The 14,325-nt window shown below is 37.0% G+C and overlaps 1 protein-coding gene across 1 annotated transcript in view; it reads right to left on the bottom strand.

Moving 5' to 3' along the window:
- The window catches only part of SLC9A7 (solute carrier family 9 member A7), a 49,364-nt gene that overhangs the window by 4,345 nt on the left and 30,694 nt on the right, over positions 1 to 14,325 (bottom strand). Inside the window, exons 11-16 of the mRNA XM_007439516.3 lie at positions 12,297 to 12,408; positions 10,781 to 10,934; positions 6,798 to 6,857; positions 3,719 to 3,782; positions 2,183 to 2,265; positions 1,343 to 1,448 (exon numbers count right to left, since the gene is read on the bottom strand). Coding sequence (XP_007439578.2) covers positions 1,343 to 1,448; positions 2,183 to 2,265; positions 3,719 to 3,782; positions 6,798 to 6,857; positions 10,781 to 10,934; positions 12,297 to 12,408 — 579 coding nt within the window. The remainder of the gene's footprint in view (positions 1 to 1,342; positions 1,449 to 2,182; positions 2,266 to 3,718; positions 3,783 to 6,797; positions 6,858 to 10,780; positions 10,935 to 12,296; positions 12,409 to 14,325) is intronic.

Below are 14,325 nucleotides of genomic sequence, written 5' to 3'. Positions count from 1 at the left end.
ACATGGAGCTCTGCAAGTATCATGGATTAACCATATTCAATGAGATTAATTCATTTAATTTTGTCATATGCACCTGCCCTAACCTGCCCCACCCACAACCAAGGGTAGCTATAGCCCCCCCTCCCAAAAAACCCTTTGTGATCTACAATACTGCATGAGACAAAGAAAAGGGGGAATATTTGCAAGGAAGTCTTAATTAATTAATTGCTCTAACACAGTCCCAGTAAAAACTATCCAAACTACCACTACATCATTCTCTAAAGGTTCTTTTTTTTTTTTCTCCAAAAGGACGGCACATTTGTTTTCCTCATTCCTTTCCAATGTGTTTACATGAAAAGAGAACCTCAAACTGCATTCTTTACTAAGTTTTCCCTTTCCTAAAACTGATTTATTTTAGATAAAGTTACAGTTTTTCACAAATATAGTGTAATCATGGGGGCATCTTTTCTCTTTCTTTCACACATGTAGACTGAAAGCTTCACTTAATCTGCATATTCAGTGTTATACTGCCTTAATTAGAAAGACCATGAAAAAATTAACATTGAGTCCCAGTAATCTGAAACATTCTTTGGAGGCAGGCAGAAAAACAATCCATGTGGATCCTTGGGGACTTGAAAATGTTCCAAAAATAACCTGAAACTGGCCTCTCCAATTCCTTGCATTCTTACAGATAAGATCTCCTAAATTCACTTGAGAAGTATCTGGTTCTATTTGCTTCACTACTAACAACACTCATTGGACTCACACATCCCCATAACTAAATAGTACTATAGTAGCCATGTGTATTTTCCACACCTATATCATATTCTACATCAAAGCAGATACATTTCAGCCAGAGCAAAATGTATGCATGTTTTTGTTTTTTGTTTTTTATGATTCTGATGGGGGAGATGGTGTAAAAGAAATGCAGGTCTGGCCTTGGTAATAAGGAAGGAATGTGTGAATTGTTAAGGGACGGTTTCAGAAAATATGACTCAGTCCTGAGAAAGAGGAAAGTGTGAGAAAGAAACTCAAAATAACCCCATCTTGAATTTGTTTGATATAAAATGGGGAGAGAGAAACTCTGATAGGCTTTCAAAATTCTATTCTTCTACTCTACAACAATAAAGAATTTGGAATCCTTACTGTGCCTGTTTCTTCACCTTACCTCTCTCAAAGGGTTGACACCCAATATACCCCATTCCTGCCCAGATGTGCAAGCAAACTTTATTAAAATGTATTAAAATTGCATGGTTATTTCCTGGAATATTTACCATTCTTCCCATTCAGTTCCCTTCTCTCTTGTACACACACACACACCTGATACTACTTAAGAGTTTGGTGGGCAACAAAATGTACTTACCTCATAAACCTGGGGGCTAGTTAAGCAACGAGCTATCAATCCACACCAACCTGGAAGAGTCGTTGTTAGTGGAGGACCACTGTGTGTCAAAATAGGCTTGAGGTATCTCACATTTCATTAAGGAAAATATACCTATCAAGCAACAATGTACAAATAGTTCAAAACTACCATTAATAGAAACAGTCATTTCAGTCCATTCTTCTGCTGAACTATGAGTTATGAACGGAGCTAGCCACCAGGTATCATGAATCTTAAGGAAGAAGGAATATGAGGAATTCACAAAAGTAAATCAACCATCAGCCAGGTCACTGAGCTGCTGACATAAAGAGGCTTTCAGGGAACATTAACTATCTCCAGTGCAGAAGCCAAGGTGTTAAACCAGTTCAGAAATCATCTGTGAAAACTATGTATGAACCAATGTCCATGAATAAGTGTTAGTTTCGAGATTAGCATATGCTTCATGAGTGCAACAGTTAAATTCAACAGTGATGTACTCAAGTACAGTCAACAGCCATATGGTGGCATGGACCAAGTTTTTGAACTGAATCTGAAAGATGTAGAAAAACATATTCAGAGTGTTCTCTTTGTAGCTCAGCTAGCCTAACAGGGACTCCTCCCATATGCTGTTGTGCCACTTGGAGGAATGGGCCATACTGCTTTCTGCTCACAATAAATGTGATTCATTTGGCTACTTCATTTCTGTTTTGGAGCTTAATAGTAACTTCATTTAGCTGTTGTTTTTACTGGAACATATGGCCTGCTCAGACCAGACAAAGAATTGGCAGTTTTACAACTGCTTCTTGGGTAGAGTTTTGCCCCCTAAGAGTCTGGAAAGGATACTTGTGGTCAAAGCTGTACCAGAGCCTGAAGATCCATGCACTTTCCTGTTTTGTCCGATTCCTTCGTTCAGCATCTGGACCATCCTGTGCAGGAAAGGCCATCTTGTTATACAAAGAACATTATCAAATAAAAGAATAATACAATCTAAGTACGTGTAAGGCCAAACGGATGAATGACAATAGTTCTCCAGCAGTTTTTCTTTCCAAGAGGGCAGAAACATAGCACCTACAGATATGCTTCAAAAATAAAAGTGGTGGAGGGCTATAACTCTGCACTTCATTTGGAAGTGTGTCTACCTTACCAGAAAAAGGTCAAAGGTAGGCTTGCATAAAGGATATATTGGGGGAAAGGGTGTCCATTTTGCCAGTTTAGCTTCTGGTACAAGAATGTGAAGTGGCCACATCCACACACAACCTCGAGTTCACTTAATGAAAATGCCCAAGATGCAGTATCTAAATACTAAATATACCAACTGGATCAAGTGTTTGCTTAGGCATGGACTACATGAAGGAAGGGCAGCTATTCACAAACATGTAGTTCCTCTATAAGTCACAGAGAAAGGAAGCATAGTAACTTATGCTATTCCTATTTAGGACACAAATATCAGGATAACATCCTGCCTTTTTTCCTAATTATACAGCTCTAAAAAATGCCACAGTATATAAATAGAGAGCAAACCCTGTCCCATTTTAGCATTGAAGATGTTACCTAGCTGGGTAATGAAATGTTTGCAAGAAAATAACCAAGCTCAGAGAACCCAAGGACTCCACAATATAAAAACTGTCAAAATGGGACTCTGGTTATAAAGCAGAACAGATGAGAAATGTATGTATAAACATAAATACATATTATTATCAATAAATAATTTAACTAGCTAGATTATTTTCTTTCCCAAGATGAGCTTGAACAATTGCTGTAAATTAGAAGATTCAGTTAGGAAAGCTGAAAGCAGAAGGTAACAAAAAGGAAAGAGTTCTAGGAGATATTTGAAAAGGAAATAAGGTTGTTCAGGAGGAACATGTTATTTGTCTTTCTAAACATCTAAGGAAGTTTATCCTACACACACATTTTGGTGAATGCAATAATGGATTTGATAACTGCCAGGCTTCAGGGGTGCTAAGCTTTAGCTGTGTCAATCCATTAAAACTAATTCTTTAAAAATAACTGTAGGGATACAAAATTGGGGCTTCTTTAGTAAGAAACACATCAAACTGACAGGGGGGAACAAAGGTGAGGAAGCACAGCAGTAGAGTACAAAGATGAAAGAACACAAAGCAATATGTGAATGTCCCTTCTCTCCCTTCCTCTCCCCATGCAATATAGGATGAAACAAAACTGGAGGACAAATACACAAAACCTCCTCACAAATGAAGAACTTGTATGCCCATCTATATTCTAATATAAGGCTGAATCTTGCCTGTGAATTTCACAACCACATGAGCACAAGTTTGGGGAAAGATCTGCAAAATATGCATGTTGCTCAAACATGCTTGTGGTATGAACATCACTGACCTGTTGAAAAAGTTAACTACTTACTCCTTGTAAGACTTGGAAGCTGTCATTACTGGGTGGAGGGTCTTGATCTGGGTCAACTCCAACTCTGTAGAAATATCAGGGAACAAATAGCAAGGTGTGAAATAATTAACTGAATTAATATCTTTTCCACTGGGCTTGGGGCCAGTGGAAAAGATGTAGAACAGTATAGGTATGTGTAGTGCAAAAAATTCCAGAAAGTATCTGGTAATATAGAATTGTTAAGTATTACTGTACTTCTAATTTCAAGATACTATTTTTTTAACAACCTCAGTAAAATATCACTTCATAAAGCTGAAGCTGTCAATATTTTGCAGAAAGAGAATGCTTGTTTGAATATTTCAGGCCTTTAAACCTTCATCAGCTTTGTCACTGTTTTTTTATAAGGCAACCAGATATGTTAAGAGAAGCCTAAACTGAGTACCTATTTGTTGGATTTTACTTTCTAGCGAATATTGGTATGAATTAAGAAAATGAGTTCTTTGGCCTGAAAGACTGTAGGGTATCAATAGAAGAAGGTGAAAATCAGGAATATGGAACTGAATCTGCCTCAAGGGTTGGATACTGCTCCCTACACTGCAGACTGGGTGATATCAGAGTTTGAGGATATGGAGAGAAGCAGACACTCTATTGAATCCTCCCTGCCCCCCAAAATCTCCTGCACTTATACCCTGGTACTAAATCAGTCCCGGAGCCTAGAAAAATGTGACAGGATGACTCTAGTGACTACATCAGTTCTGTAGTGCAGTGTTTCTCAACCTCAGGTTTCTCAGGTTGAGAAACACTGCTGTAGCGGCTTTGAGAAATTCAGTTATTATGGGTGAAATAGAGACTGAAGATCCAAATACACAGAAAGCCAACAGAAGTTCAGTCAACACTGCAGGAAAATACACCATAAGCAAGTAGTTGTTCAAGATAGTATGAATCGTGAAAGCGTGAAAAGGAAGAGCACCTAGCAATAGCGTACCCTGTCAATGATCTTCAGAACCCAACAAAAAGTTCAGCCCAGGGCAGATTTGTTGCCAATTCACTGCTGTAGATATTTGGCCATTAGGACCCCAAAAGCATGGAATATGACAGATACAATTCTTAACTGAAAGAAGACTCTTTTCTTCTAAGATAAGTTATATTTTAACTTATAATACAGGGAAATATTCTAAAATATATCTTATATTCCTGTGTATTTCAGTGACTCATCACAAATAAACAAAACTTTCCATATGATTATAGTTTTCTGTTGATTAACTTTACTTCCATTTCCCCTAATTCTTTTGAATGTATATCCTCAATTTATCCATATATAGCTTTCCACTGTACTGCTTCCACCCAGCTAAATTACTGAATATGAAACTATACATAACCCTGTTGTTCTGCTTTTAAGAGCAAGGCACTCGCATCTGACTTGCAATCTTAGTATGGAGATGTGTGGGGCAATTTCATTCTTGGGACCTAGAGCAGCAATCTTCAATGCCAAGGAAAGACCCAATGGGAACAATTGGGATCTTTTGTTATATACAACTGCAGACAATGAACTTTAATCTAGGTTAGAATGCAGTAAATGTGTGTGGATGGGAGGGGAAGACTTAAGACATCCTCCTTTTCAGACCAGGGTTGTGATAGAGAGTGGGCCTCCCATGATGGCAAGACTCATCAGTCATATTTAAGGAAGAAGATACAGTAGTATGCATTTAGCACTATTTACAGGGAAGATGTAACTGTCACATTGCAACAGTTTTATTTGTAGATCATAACCAAAACTTTGAGCAGTAACAATATCCTACATAATTCCAAACCAGATTATAGCGTTCTACTATACAAGCTGGCCCAGATGGAGAGACCTTTCCTTCTGTTCTATTTGCTTCTGAAACACACTTGGCAAAAATTCAGGTGAAAGCCTTCCAAAATCAGGAACTCCCACCTCTTTTTCTCTGATGACCTTCCCCAGCAAACAAACATGTTTTATTTATATAATAGTTATTTATATAACTATTGGGTCTTATTAATATACTCAGTATAAAAGTACAGTTTGCTCAAACAGCTTGGTTATTTGATGATTTTACTGAAGGACCTGCTTCTTTGTTCTTAATTTTGTATTTTAGTATTGGCACACTGCACCCTTTGATAGAAAAACAGAATGTACATTTTATATCATCATCATCATCTTCATCCCTATTTCGCTCCCTTTTCATATTAATGGGATTCTCTATGAAAATTAAAAAGCTAACAATAACTCCAAACACTTTTAACAGTATTTACCTTTAAGGCTTCTGTATTAGCCGATTTGCCTTAAGACTGTCTAAGCATTTTGCATTATCTGACACTGTTCTCACACATTAAAAAAAAATCCTTATAACATGGATAAGCAAAACTGAGTCTCTAAAGCCTTATATTTGGCATGGTTTTAAGTTCCAGTTCAGTATGATATCCATACTGACCCATGCTCCAACATTTAATGCAAAAGGAAAAAACTAACAGAAATTTAAAAATCCAAACCAGTGGAACATCACTTAGATTTTCCAAAAATCTAGTTACTAGATATTCAGAAAATAATGAAATCTGCAATTGAAATCTGCAAACTTTTATCTGGGACTGACAACTGAATTCTTATTATTCCCAAATCCATTTTTGGAAAACATTTGTTTAAAATATCCACTTCCACTATCAAACTGACTCAGTTCATTTAAGGAAAAATTCTCCACACCAAAAATGTAAAAAACAAAACAAAAAAACACCCTCATCAGGATTTAGAATAGCCCAGTCTGGCGAAGGCCAGATATCATAAAGAAGTTGAAGTGGGCTTTGGGGCAAGGTGGTAAATTCAATCTGATTTGCAAAAGAGTACCTAGTGCATATACGGTTGATTTGGGATTTCTGCACTCTTTTCAGATGCTAGATCATGGAGAATGACAACAGTATTTTTCCAGTTCATATATAGCAAAATTTGCAGAAAAATGAAGAACGGTAAAAAGTCTTCTGCAGCATTAAGAGAAAGACATGCAACAGCAGACAGAGAACGCACACGCTTGAGGTTAGAAAAATGAAGAAAGCCAAGCACCAGGTAAAGGTCATTCTGTTTGGTCACCTGAAATACAGCCAGCGGCTTTCATTCATCTCTTCCACCGATGGAATATATTCACCGACTCTAGTATAGCATAAAAATGGGATTGATTTATTTATACATTTTTAAAAATTTGCCTTTCCTTTTTGTTTCTTCTAGGACTGCTTTGCCCAAAACAAAATATCGTCAGTAAAAAGAGTCCAACAATATAAAAATCAACAACATCAAAAAGAACAAGAAAAAAGATAATAATATGTAAGTAACCCAGCAAACTAAAAATATCATTAAAAGAAATTAAGGCCACCAAGCAAACCTCCCCTTGTAAGTGTCCTTGATCCATAACCAGGATTCAAAGGACAGTGTTCATTCACTTGTTTTTCCCCTCCCTCTGCCACCCACTTCAGCTCTGATGGAATGTAGAGAGCAAGGATGGAGACAAAGGCTAGAATTCTTGTTGACCCCCTCCCTCAAGTTCACAAATATCCACATGATGAAACAGCATAAGTTTTATCAACCCTACCAAGCAAGCAAAGAAACTCAAACTGAAAAGTACATAAAAAAACCAGAGGCCTGTTATAATTAAGAGGTACTTCTAATGAGAAGTTCTCCCATCATTCCTACTCTGAACCCTTCTCAGGTTCATTGCTTCTACTCTTTTCAGAGTGTCTTCTGTCCTTTTCTTCATGCTTTTATGGACTGCTACCAACTCTTTTCCAGTCCCCTGCTTCTTCTAGTGGTAACCTTCTTTCCTGAACCCTTCTGCTTCCTCCTAATTTGTTTCTGTGGCTACCCTTTCTTCAAGTCTTTTTCTGGATGCCTTCCTGTCCAACATCAAAGCCCTCTCTAGTGTTTTCCTCCTTAACTTTACCATTACTAAGAAGACCAACTGTGAACTTTTGAAAATCTGATTGTGTTTATAGCAGTCATTCGATAGATACTTCCTGGAGAAGCAGCTTCAGCTTGGACTGCAGAAGGACTCTCATGTGATCATTCAAATAATGCACCATCATAGGCAAGAGTTTTCTAGTTCATTCAGGCCAGATTCTGATGTAAGAATTCCATTTTACTGGTTAGAATTCAGAGACTGATTTGTAACGTGGCAGCTGGTGCATATTTGGACACAACGAAAACATCATAGTAGTTGATGACTGAGGACTCAGAGTACAGAGTTGCACCTAAAATATAGAGAAGGAATGCAACCCATCTTTCTCTCTTGCATTGCGGCACAATGTGTCTCAGCTGTATGATTTGCATCAGCTTTCGTGCTCTCTACTTTAGCAATGGAAACATCTGGCACAAATAAATATGGAAATATTGTGGCATTTTCTATAATTGTAGTTCTACTGTTTTGCCAAGAAAAGTTCCACTTGCATCAGATGCCTCAGCTAAATTTTTCACCACTCTTCCCCTTCCACTAAAGTCCCCTGCAGTGTATCTCACCATATATAGAAGAATCCTCCTCCTAACTCTTTTGGAGAAGTTTTCTTTGAAGAAGTGGAGTGTGGGGAAAAACTGCAGTAGGAAGAAAAAGGTTTCACTCATACAGTTGTGAAACCAACACCATATTCTGAATCAAGGTTTACTTATTGGAAAGGTAGGGAGAAATGCCCTTTCATTTCCAAATTCCACTTGTAGATCATTATAAGTAAAATCACTGCCAGAATTCTAATTACAGAGAAGAAAATATACTTGTAAAATTTAGCACCTTATATTTATTTTCAAAATTGTGAAACAATGTTCCTGGGACAATACAAATTCTACAACGTAAGTGGCATTATACTATCTGTTCAAGATGCCATTCTCTAGGCCTTAGAAAGAACTAAAATTATGGAATGTTTTGTTAAAAAAAAACCCAAAATCAATCTTCCAAAATATGAATCAAGCCTTTCCTATAGTTCTTTGCTGACTTGAATAATTCCTGTGAGGCTCTCTTGAATGGTTTAGAAGTTCCAGTTGCCAGCTTTTCTGGGAAATATTCAATATATCCAACCAAGTGCTAGAAGTTGATAGGTCATCTATATCAGACAATGGTTTAGTTCAGACATCTTTCCAACAGCTTGTATCCATAACTTTACAGCCTAAACTATTGATTTTCAAAAAATAAAGATTAACAACTATCAAAGGGAAACTAAGGTAAAAGTGGCTTGTCTATTTTCCCTTTCCCATCTACCCTGTCCTCTAGTCCCTAATAGCATGCACAAAGATAGCCACACATAATTCTAATGGCCTGTGAAGACAGAGTGCTTACCATAACTACAGCTGGTCAATTCAGATTCCAAATCATACTAACCTAGGTTTGTAAATCCATTTCAAAACTATGATGTTACCGTCTAGCTGGGTAGTTAATCTCAGCAAGCCACAATAAATTCTTGCTCGCCGGTAGGTTCTTTAGCCATACTCTAAAATGCTAATATTGTAAACTGGCCAACACTTTCCTATACTATTACAATATAAACCCATTAAATGGTTGGGTTATTATGTGCTTAATATATAACAGCATAGATTCTTGGAACTACTCCTAACTGTATAAATTTCTTCTGTATGAAATTAAAGTAAGAAAAACAAGACATTTCAGTTTTTAAAAGCACAAACCATTTTAAACAGTCTTCTCACAGAAACCATTTGTACTGCTGCATCATTTCCTCCCTCAGCAAAACTAGTTGGTCAGCTATTTCTGCAGAACATTTCTAGTGGTTTTGAATATCCTGATTCAAGCATCATTTTCTCTAAAGGCTGTTATCAGCAGAAGATCTGAAAAATAATTGGATGCTAAGTGCTCGTGTTTATGCATTACTTAAATGTAATGCAATCCTCAACCTTAATGAATAGGGTTATAACAAGGACTACCTCTTTTCAAGCATTTACTAATAAACCGCATTTAAGAAATCTTTAAATCGGTTAAACAAACAGTTGTGCGTGTAAGATACTAGCTAAAGATATCTACCAAGTGTGGTAAACACAAGAACTGTAGTAGATGGTTCCCTGACAACAAATGACTATATCAAATTTCCAAGTAAATATGCTATGCACAGTATTATAACTCCTCACATTGGAAGTACTATCCTTTGTTTTCACTACTAGTATTCCCAAATGCACATCACACCTGACACTCTAATTGTAAGTTCAGTTAAACATAATCCCTACTCCACACATTACATCTGAACACAAGCAAGGTCAGTAATGGCTTTTTTTTTTTTTTAACTGTGCCAAAGTATCAATAATCTCAACTAGAATATTCTTCTACTCCAGAGAGAATATCCTCTATTTTAACTAACTGGCACTGCCTCAGCAAAACTGTAACAAGTAACCAACTGCTACTATTACTCCTCCTCTTCTTCTTTTGGTATTACAGTTGCCCATGACTGCCATCTTCTGGGTTGCTTTATGTCATGCAGTTTCTATCATTTTCCATCTGGGTACACACAGAATGACTCAGATTAATTAAAAGGAGAAAGGGTTACACCGCAAGTCTTTAAAAGCTTATCTCTTTATGAAGCACACTCCTTTATCTGTGATTTACCTCAGGGGTGACTAGAAAGTTCTCCCAGATCTTTGGGTAAGAATGAGAAGGATTTCAAACTCCTAAACAAGTTCTAAGTGTTTGGAAATGATATCTCCTGGCTGTTTGACAAAATGACTCCCAAAGAACTTTGTTGCTGAAGTGAAGGATGGCGAAAATAATCAGGAATGGAATTTTGTATGAGTGAACCCTAGATCCTGGTCCTGCCTGATGTTTACAAGCAATTCCTTAGTTTAGAATTCTTCCTCATACTAGTAAACAGTCAAATGCAATCTCCTGTTTGATAGTATCTCTTTACCCTAAAAAAACACATACATAAAACCAATTTAACCCTTCAAAGCAAGCAAGTTTCTGAGTATATAAATTATGATCATATTTTTTTCTATGCGACTTACTTATAGGTATGAATACCTATGTTAAGGCTGATGTGATTTTTTTTTTTAAATGACAATAGTTAAACAAGTTGATTCAAATTCAGATTGGATACCTTATATTTAGCCATGACAGCATGGGCGTTGTGCCTCCACCAACGATCCAGACAGTAAAAAAGACAATAAGTAGGGTTGTGGAGAACATCATCTGATGAGCATAAGTTGCAGTGTCTCGTATGGAAAGAGCAAATGCCATGGCTCCTCTGAGACCTACAGGCAACAGTGACAAAAAAGATACTGGTTGTCACACAGTACAGGAGAGGTGTTTTGAATGTCTCCATCCAAACAGAATGCCAGCACTTAATATTTGGCACAGTCTATAATTGCCAACGTTACACACAGTTTATCAGCTCCAGGAAAGAGAATCTGTTACTACAATGAAATATGAACGCTATTCAAAATTAGCATGTGTCTATTTAAGATTATGCAACTCTCTCAACAGTTAACAAAGCACCTAGAAGAAATCCAGGATTTATTTGGTTTCTAGGATCTAACCAAGCTTTGAAAAAACACAGTAAATGGTGGGAAGGCCCAAGACCATGAAACTTGGGGAAGGATTTAACAGTTGGACTCGAGTTGCAATAGCCATTGACACCCCAAGATTTGACCCCTGGAAGGTGTTTCTAAGACATATTTAATTTAACGTATATGTGTGGGGGGGTGTTTTTCTTTTGTTGTCTATTTGAGTCAGTGTTGACTCCTGGCAACTGCCACTTTTTAACTGCTTAAAATCTTTTCCTTCTGCTGGTTCTTTCAGATTTCCAACAGTTTTGCCTTAATTGTCAGGGATAAGCAATATGATCTATTTAGAGGTTTGAAATGACTTTAGGGTTCTTATTTTTGTTTACTTTCAACAAATGTTATTGTTTTCAAAGAAGACCAATATACCAGCTGCAAGAAGAATAATCATACCTTAGGGCTCTCTTCTTTTAACATTCCTTTTGAGATTACATAGGAACATGGAAAAATAAAGGTTTCAAATAATGTTAAAATTATTTTTCACTCTAAGGCTTTTTCAGAAGGAGCAGTAGTGTGAGGCCACAAGAGTGTCTTGTTATGGATGTCCCAAGATCACTCTGGTGCCACTTTCTAAGTTCACTACACCAAATAAATTGTGATTACTGAGCAATCAATAGCATTCATGGGGTATGATGGGGCACTCACTTCATTTTCATGCATTCTTTTTGGAAAGAGGAGTGTCATTGTCACTCCATCTCTCAATAAGAGTGAGATGAATGATACGTAGTGAAGCTGTGTTAATTGTACCATGGGGATATTCCCCAAATTAATGGCCTAAATGCTACAGAATTAATATGATGAAATTGTTCACTCTTTTGTTATAATTGTTGACTATTTCCTTATTATCTTTCTTTGTGTTGGGATGGGATGGGGAGGCAAGAACAAATAAAAGTATGAACTTAGCAACTAATGAATTTAAGAAAGATCAGAGGAGCAAAAAAAGAGTGGGGAGGAATAAGAACAACATAAGAATATATTAGAATATAACCCAACTATCATTATGTTTTTATGACTAAGGCAACCCGCTTTATTAGCTTCATCTTACTGATTTACCTGAAAACATCAACATGTGCTGAAAATTCCAGGTGATCTTATGCCTTCTGCCCAAATTCAAGAAGAAAGAGAGTGGATAGATGTGTGCGGCTCGTCCCAGGAAGACTGCTATCTAACCACAACTTTTGGTTAAGAATCCAACAGGCATATAACTCATAGTACTTTCAAATAATTTCATTAATTTTAAGAATATCAAGTATCATATCAAATATCAAATTCCTTTAGTTTTGTTTGACCAGCATCAAACAAAAAATGCAGCTAAAACAAAAGCAATAAGGGAATAGGGTGAGCAATAAAAAACAAATACAAAGCAGGGAATACCAGATATATGTGAGCTCTTAAACAACACTGGGATATAGTAGAAATATAGTATGGTATGGTAAAACAGATTATTATTAAGACTATTAAGACTAAGACTAAAATTAAAATTCGTAACAATAATTTTAAGCGTATCCTACAGCGTCTCTCCTGCACAACCAATCCTTTCCTTACTCTTAAACATGTAATATTTAAGTCCTGACATCTTCTGAGAGAGCCTCTATCCCATTGAAATCTGCTTGTCACACAGTATGAACAAGTGAAGCCTCTACTTCGAGAAGCTACATCTCTCGCTATCTATGTCATTTATTATCTTCAGAAAGCATAAGGCTGCTGTTGAGAAAAAAATAGGATTAACCTTCAGTCGATTTTTTCCTGCACTGGTCACTAAGAAACAGCTCAGGTCATACAAAGCCACTTCAATGGTTCCTTGGGGAGAAAGTGCAGAAAGTAAATTGCACTAATTGCCAAATCAATTAAAGTAGTAAAATCCTGCATGCAGAGTAAATTCCGCATTGTATTCACATGCAAAGCTGCAGTGTGTTTTTCAAGTGCTCACTTTCATATGGTAAATTTCTCACATGAGCACTTAAGCAGAAGTGCTTGTCAAATGAAAACTTACGACCACTTAAACCGTAAGTGTCTATATAAAAGTGAACAGAAAGAGATGGTCCACAGAGGTTCAGCACTAGGCTAATCTAAATGGGTTTAGAGGATTTAAGATAAAGAGGAAGAACAAGGTATCTTTAAAACAAAGGTAACCTACATACATGTGAATCTTACAGGAGCCTTTCTAGAGGGCCTTGGTTAGCTCAGTGAAAACAGAGGCAGAAGGACACTCAGGAGTAGCTCCAGAGAACATTATTGAACTGTCCTTACAAGCAATAAAAGCCCATAGGCAAAGTTATGAAATCCATACATAAATGAGTTTTTCCCAATCATCTTTTCATGCTAAAACATCAATCCATCAAATCTTTATTATGGTTAAAGACTAGCATAAGGAGGGTAGGGTACAGTCAATTTAAAAAGCATAGAATACACATCAGAAAAATAATAATCTAAAGCTAAAAGATATAAAATAGAAAGTATATATCTAAAAGGAATCTAAAAAAATTATGAAAAGCTAGAAGATATAAAAAATATATGTATTAAAACAAAGTATATACAAAAAGCAAGAGTCTAAAAGAATTTAAAAGGAAGGGTAGGAGCATTATGTGGGTGTAGGGGAACATAAAGGTTAATATGTGGAAGATTATATTTATCAAATTACAGAGTATCTAGTATAGCGAACTAGATGCTCAATTAGACTAGTTTATGGCACAGGTCATCATCTGACAAATTTTAATCGCTGCTGTGCAGAACCTGGCAACCTTATATGTTGTAGCAGGGTTGGTATCTGAAAGCAGCAGGGAGGTGTAAAATTGTCCTGTGTGCCCTGGGTATTTATACAGTAATGGTGAGAGGAGGCTACTATGAGTGTCTCTGTAGTACAGACACTGGAGAAGCACATGCACTGTTGTTTCTGTGCGTCCAGAGTCACAGGGGCATTGTCTCTCCGGGTAAGGGATCTTCCTGTATTGGCCTTCAAGGACAGCTGAGGGGAGGACATGGCATCGTGCCAGAGTAAAGACCCTCCAGTGTTTAGGTACTTCAAGTCTACCATAGGGGAGGCAGAGTACCTGCCGGATTCACTGGCAAGAAATGTTGGGGA

The sequence above is a fragment of the Python bivittatus genome, unplaced genomic scaffold (assembly GCF_059951505.1).
Source record: "Python bivittatus isolate LINGU-HERP-01145 unplaced genomic scaffold, Pbiv_v1 ctg000350_np1212, whole genome shotgun sequence".
Lineage (NCBI taxonomy): Eukaryota > Metazoa > Chordata > Lepidosauria > Squamata > Pythonidae > Python > Python bivittatus.
Note: the sequence above shows the minus strand (reverse complement) of the source record. Positions and strands in the feature narration are given on the sequence as shown.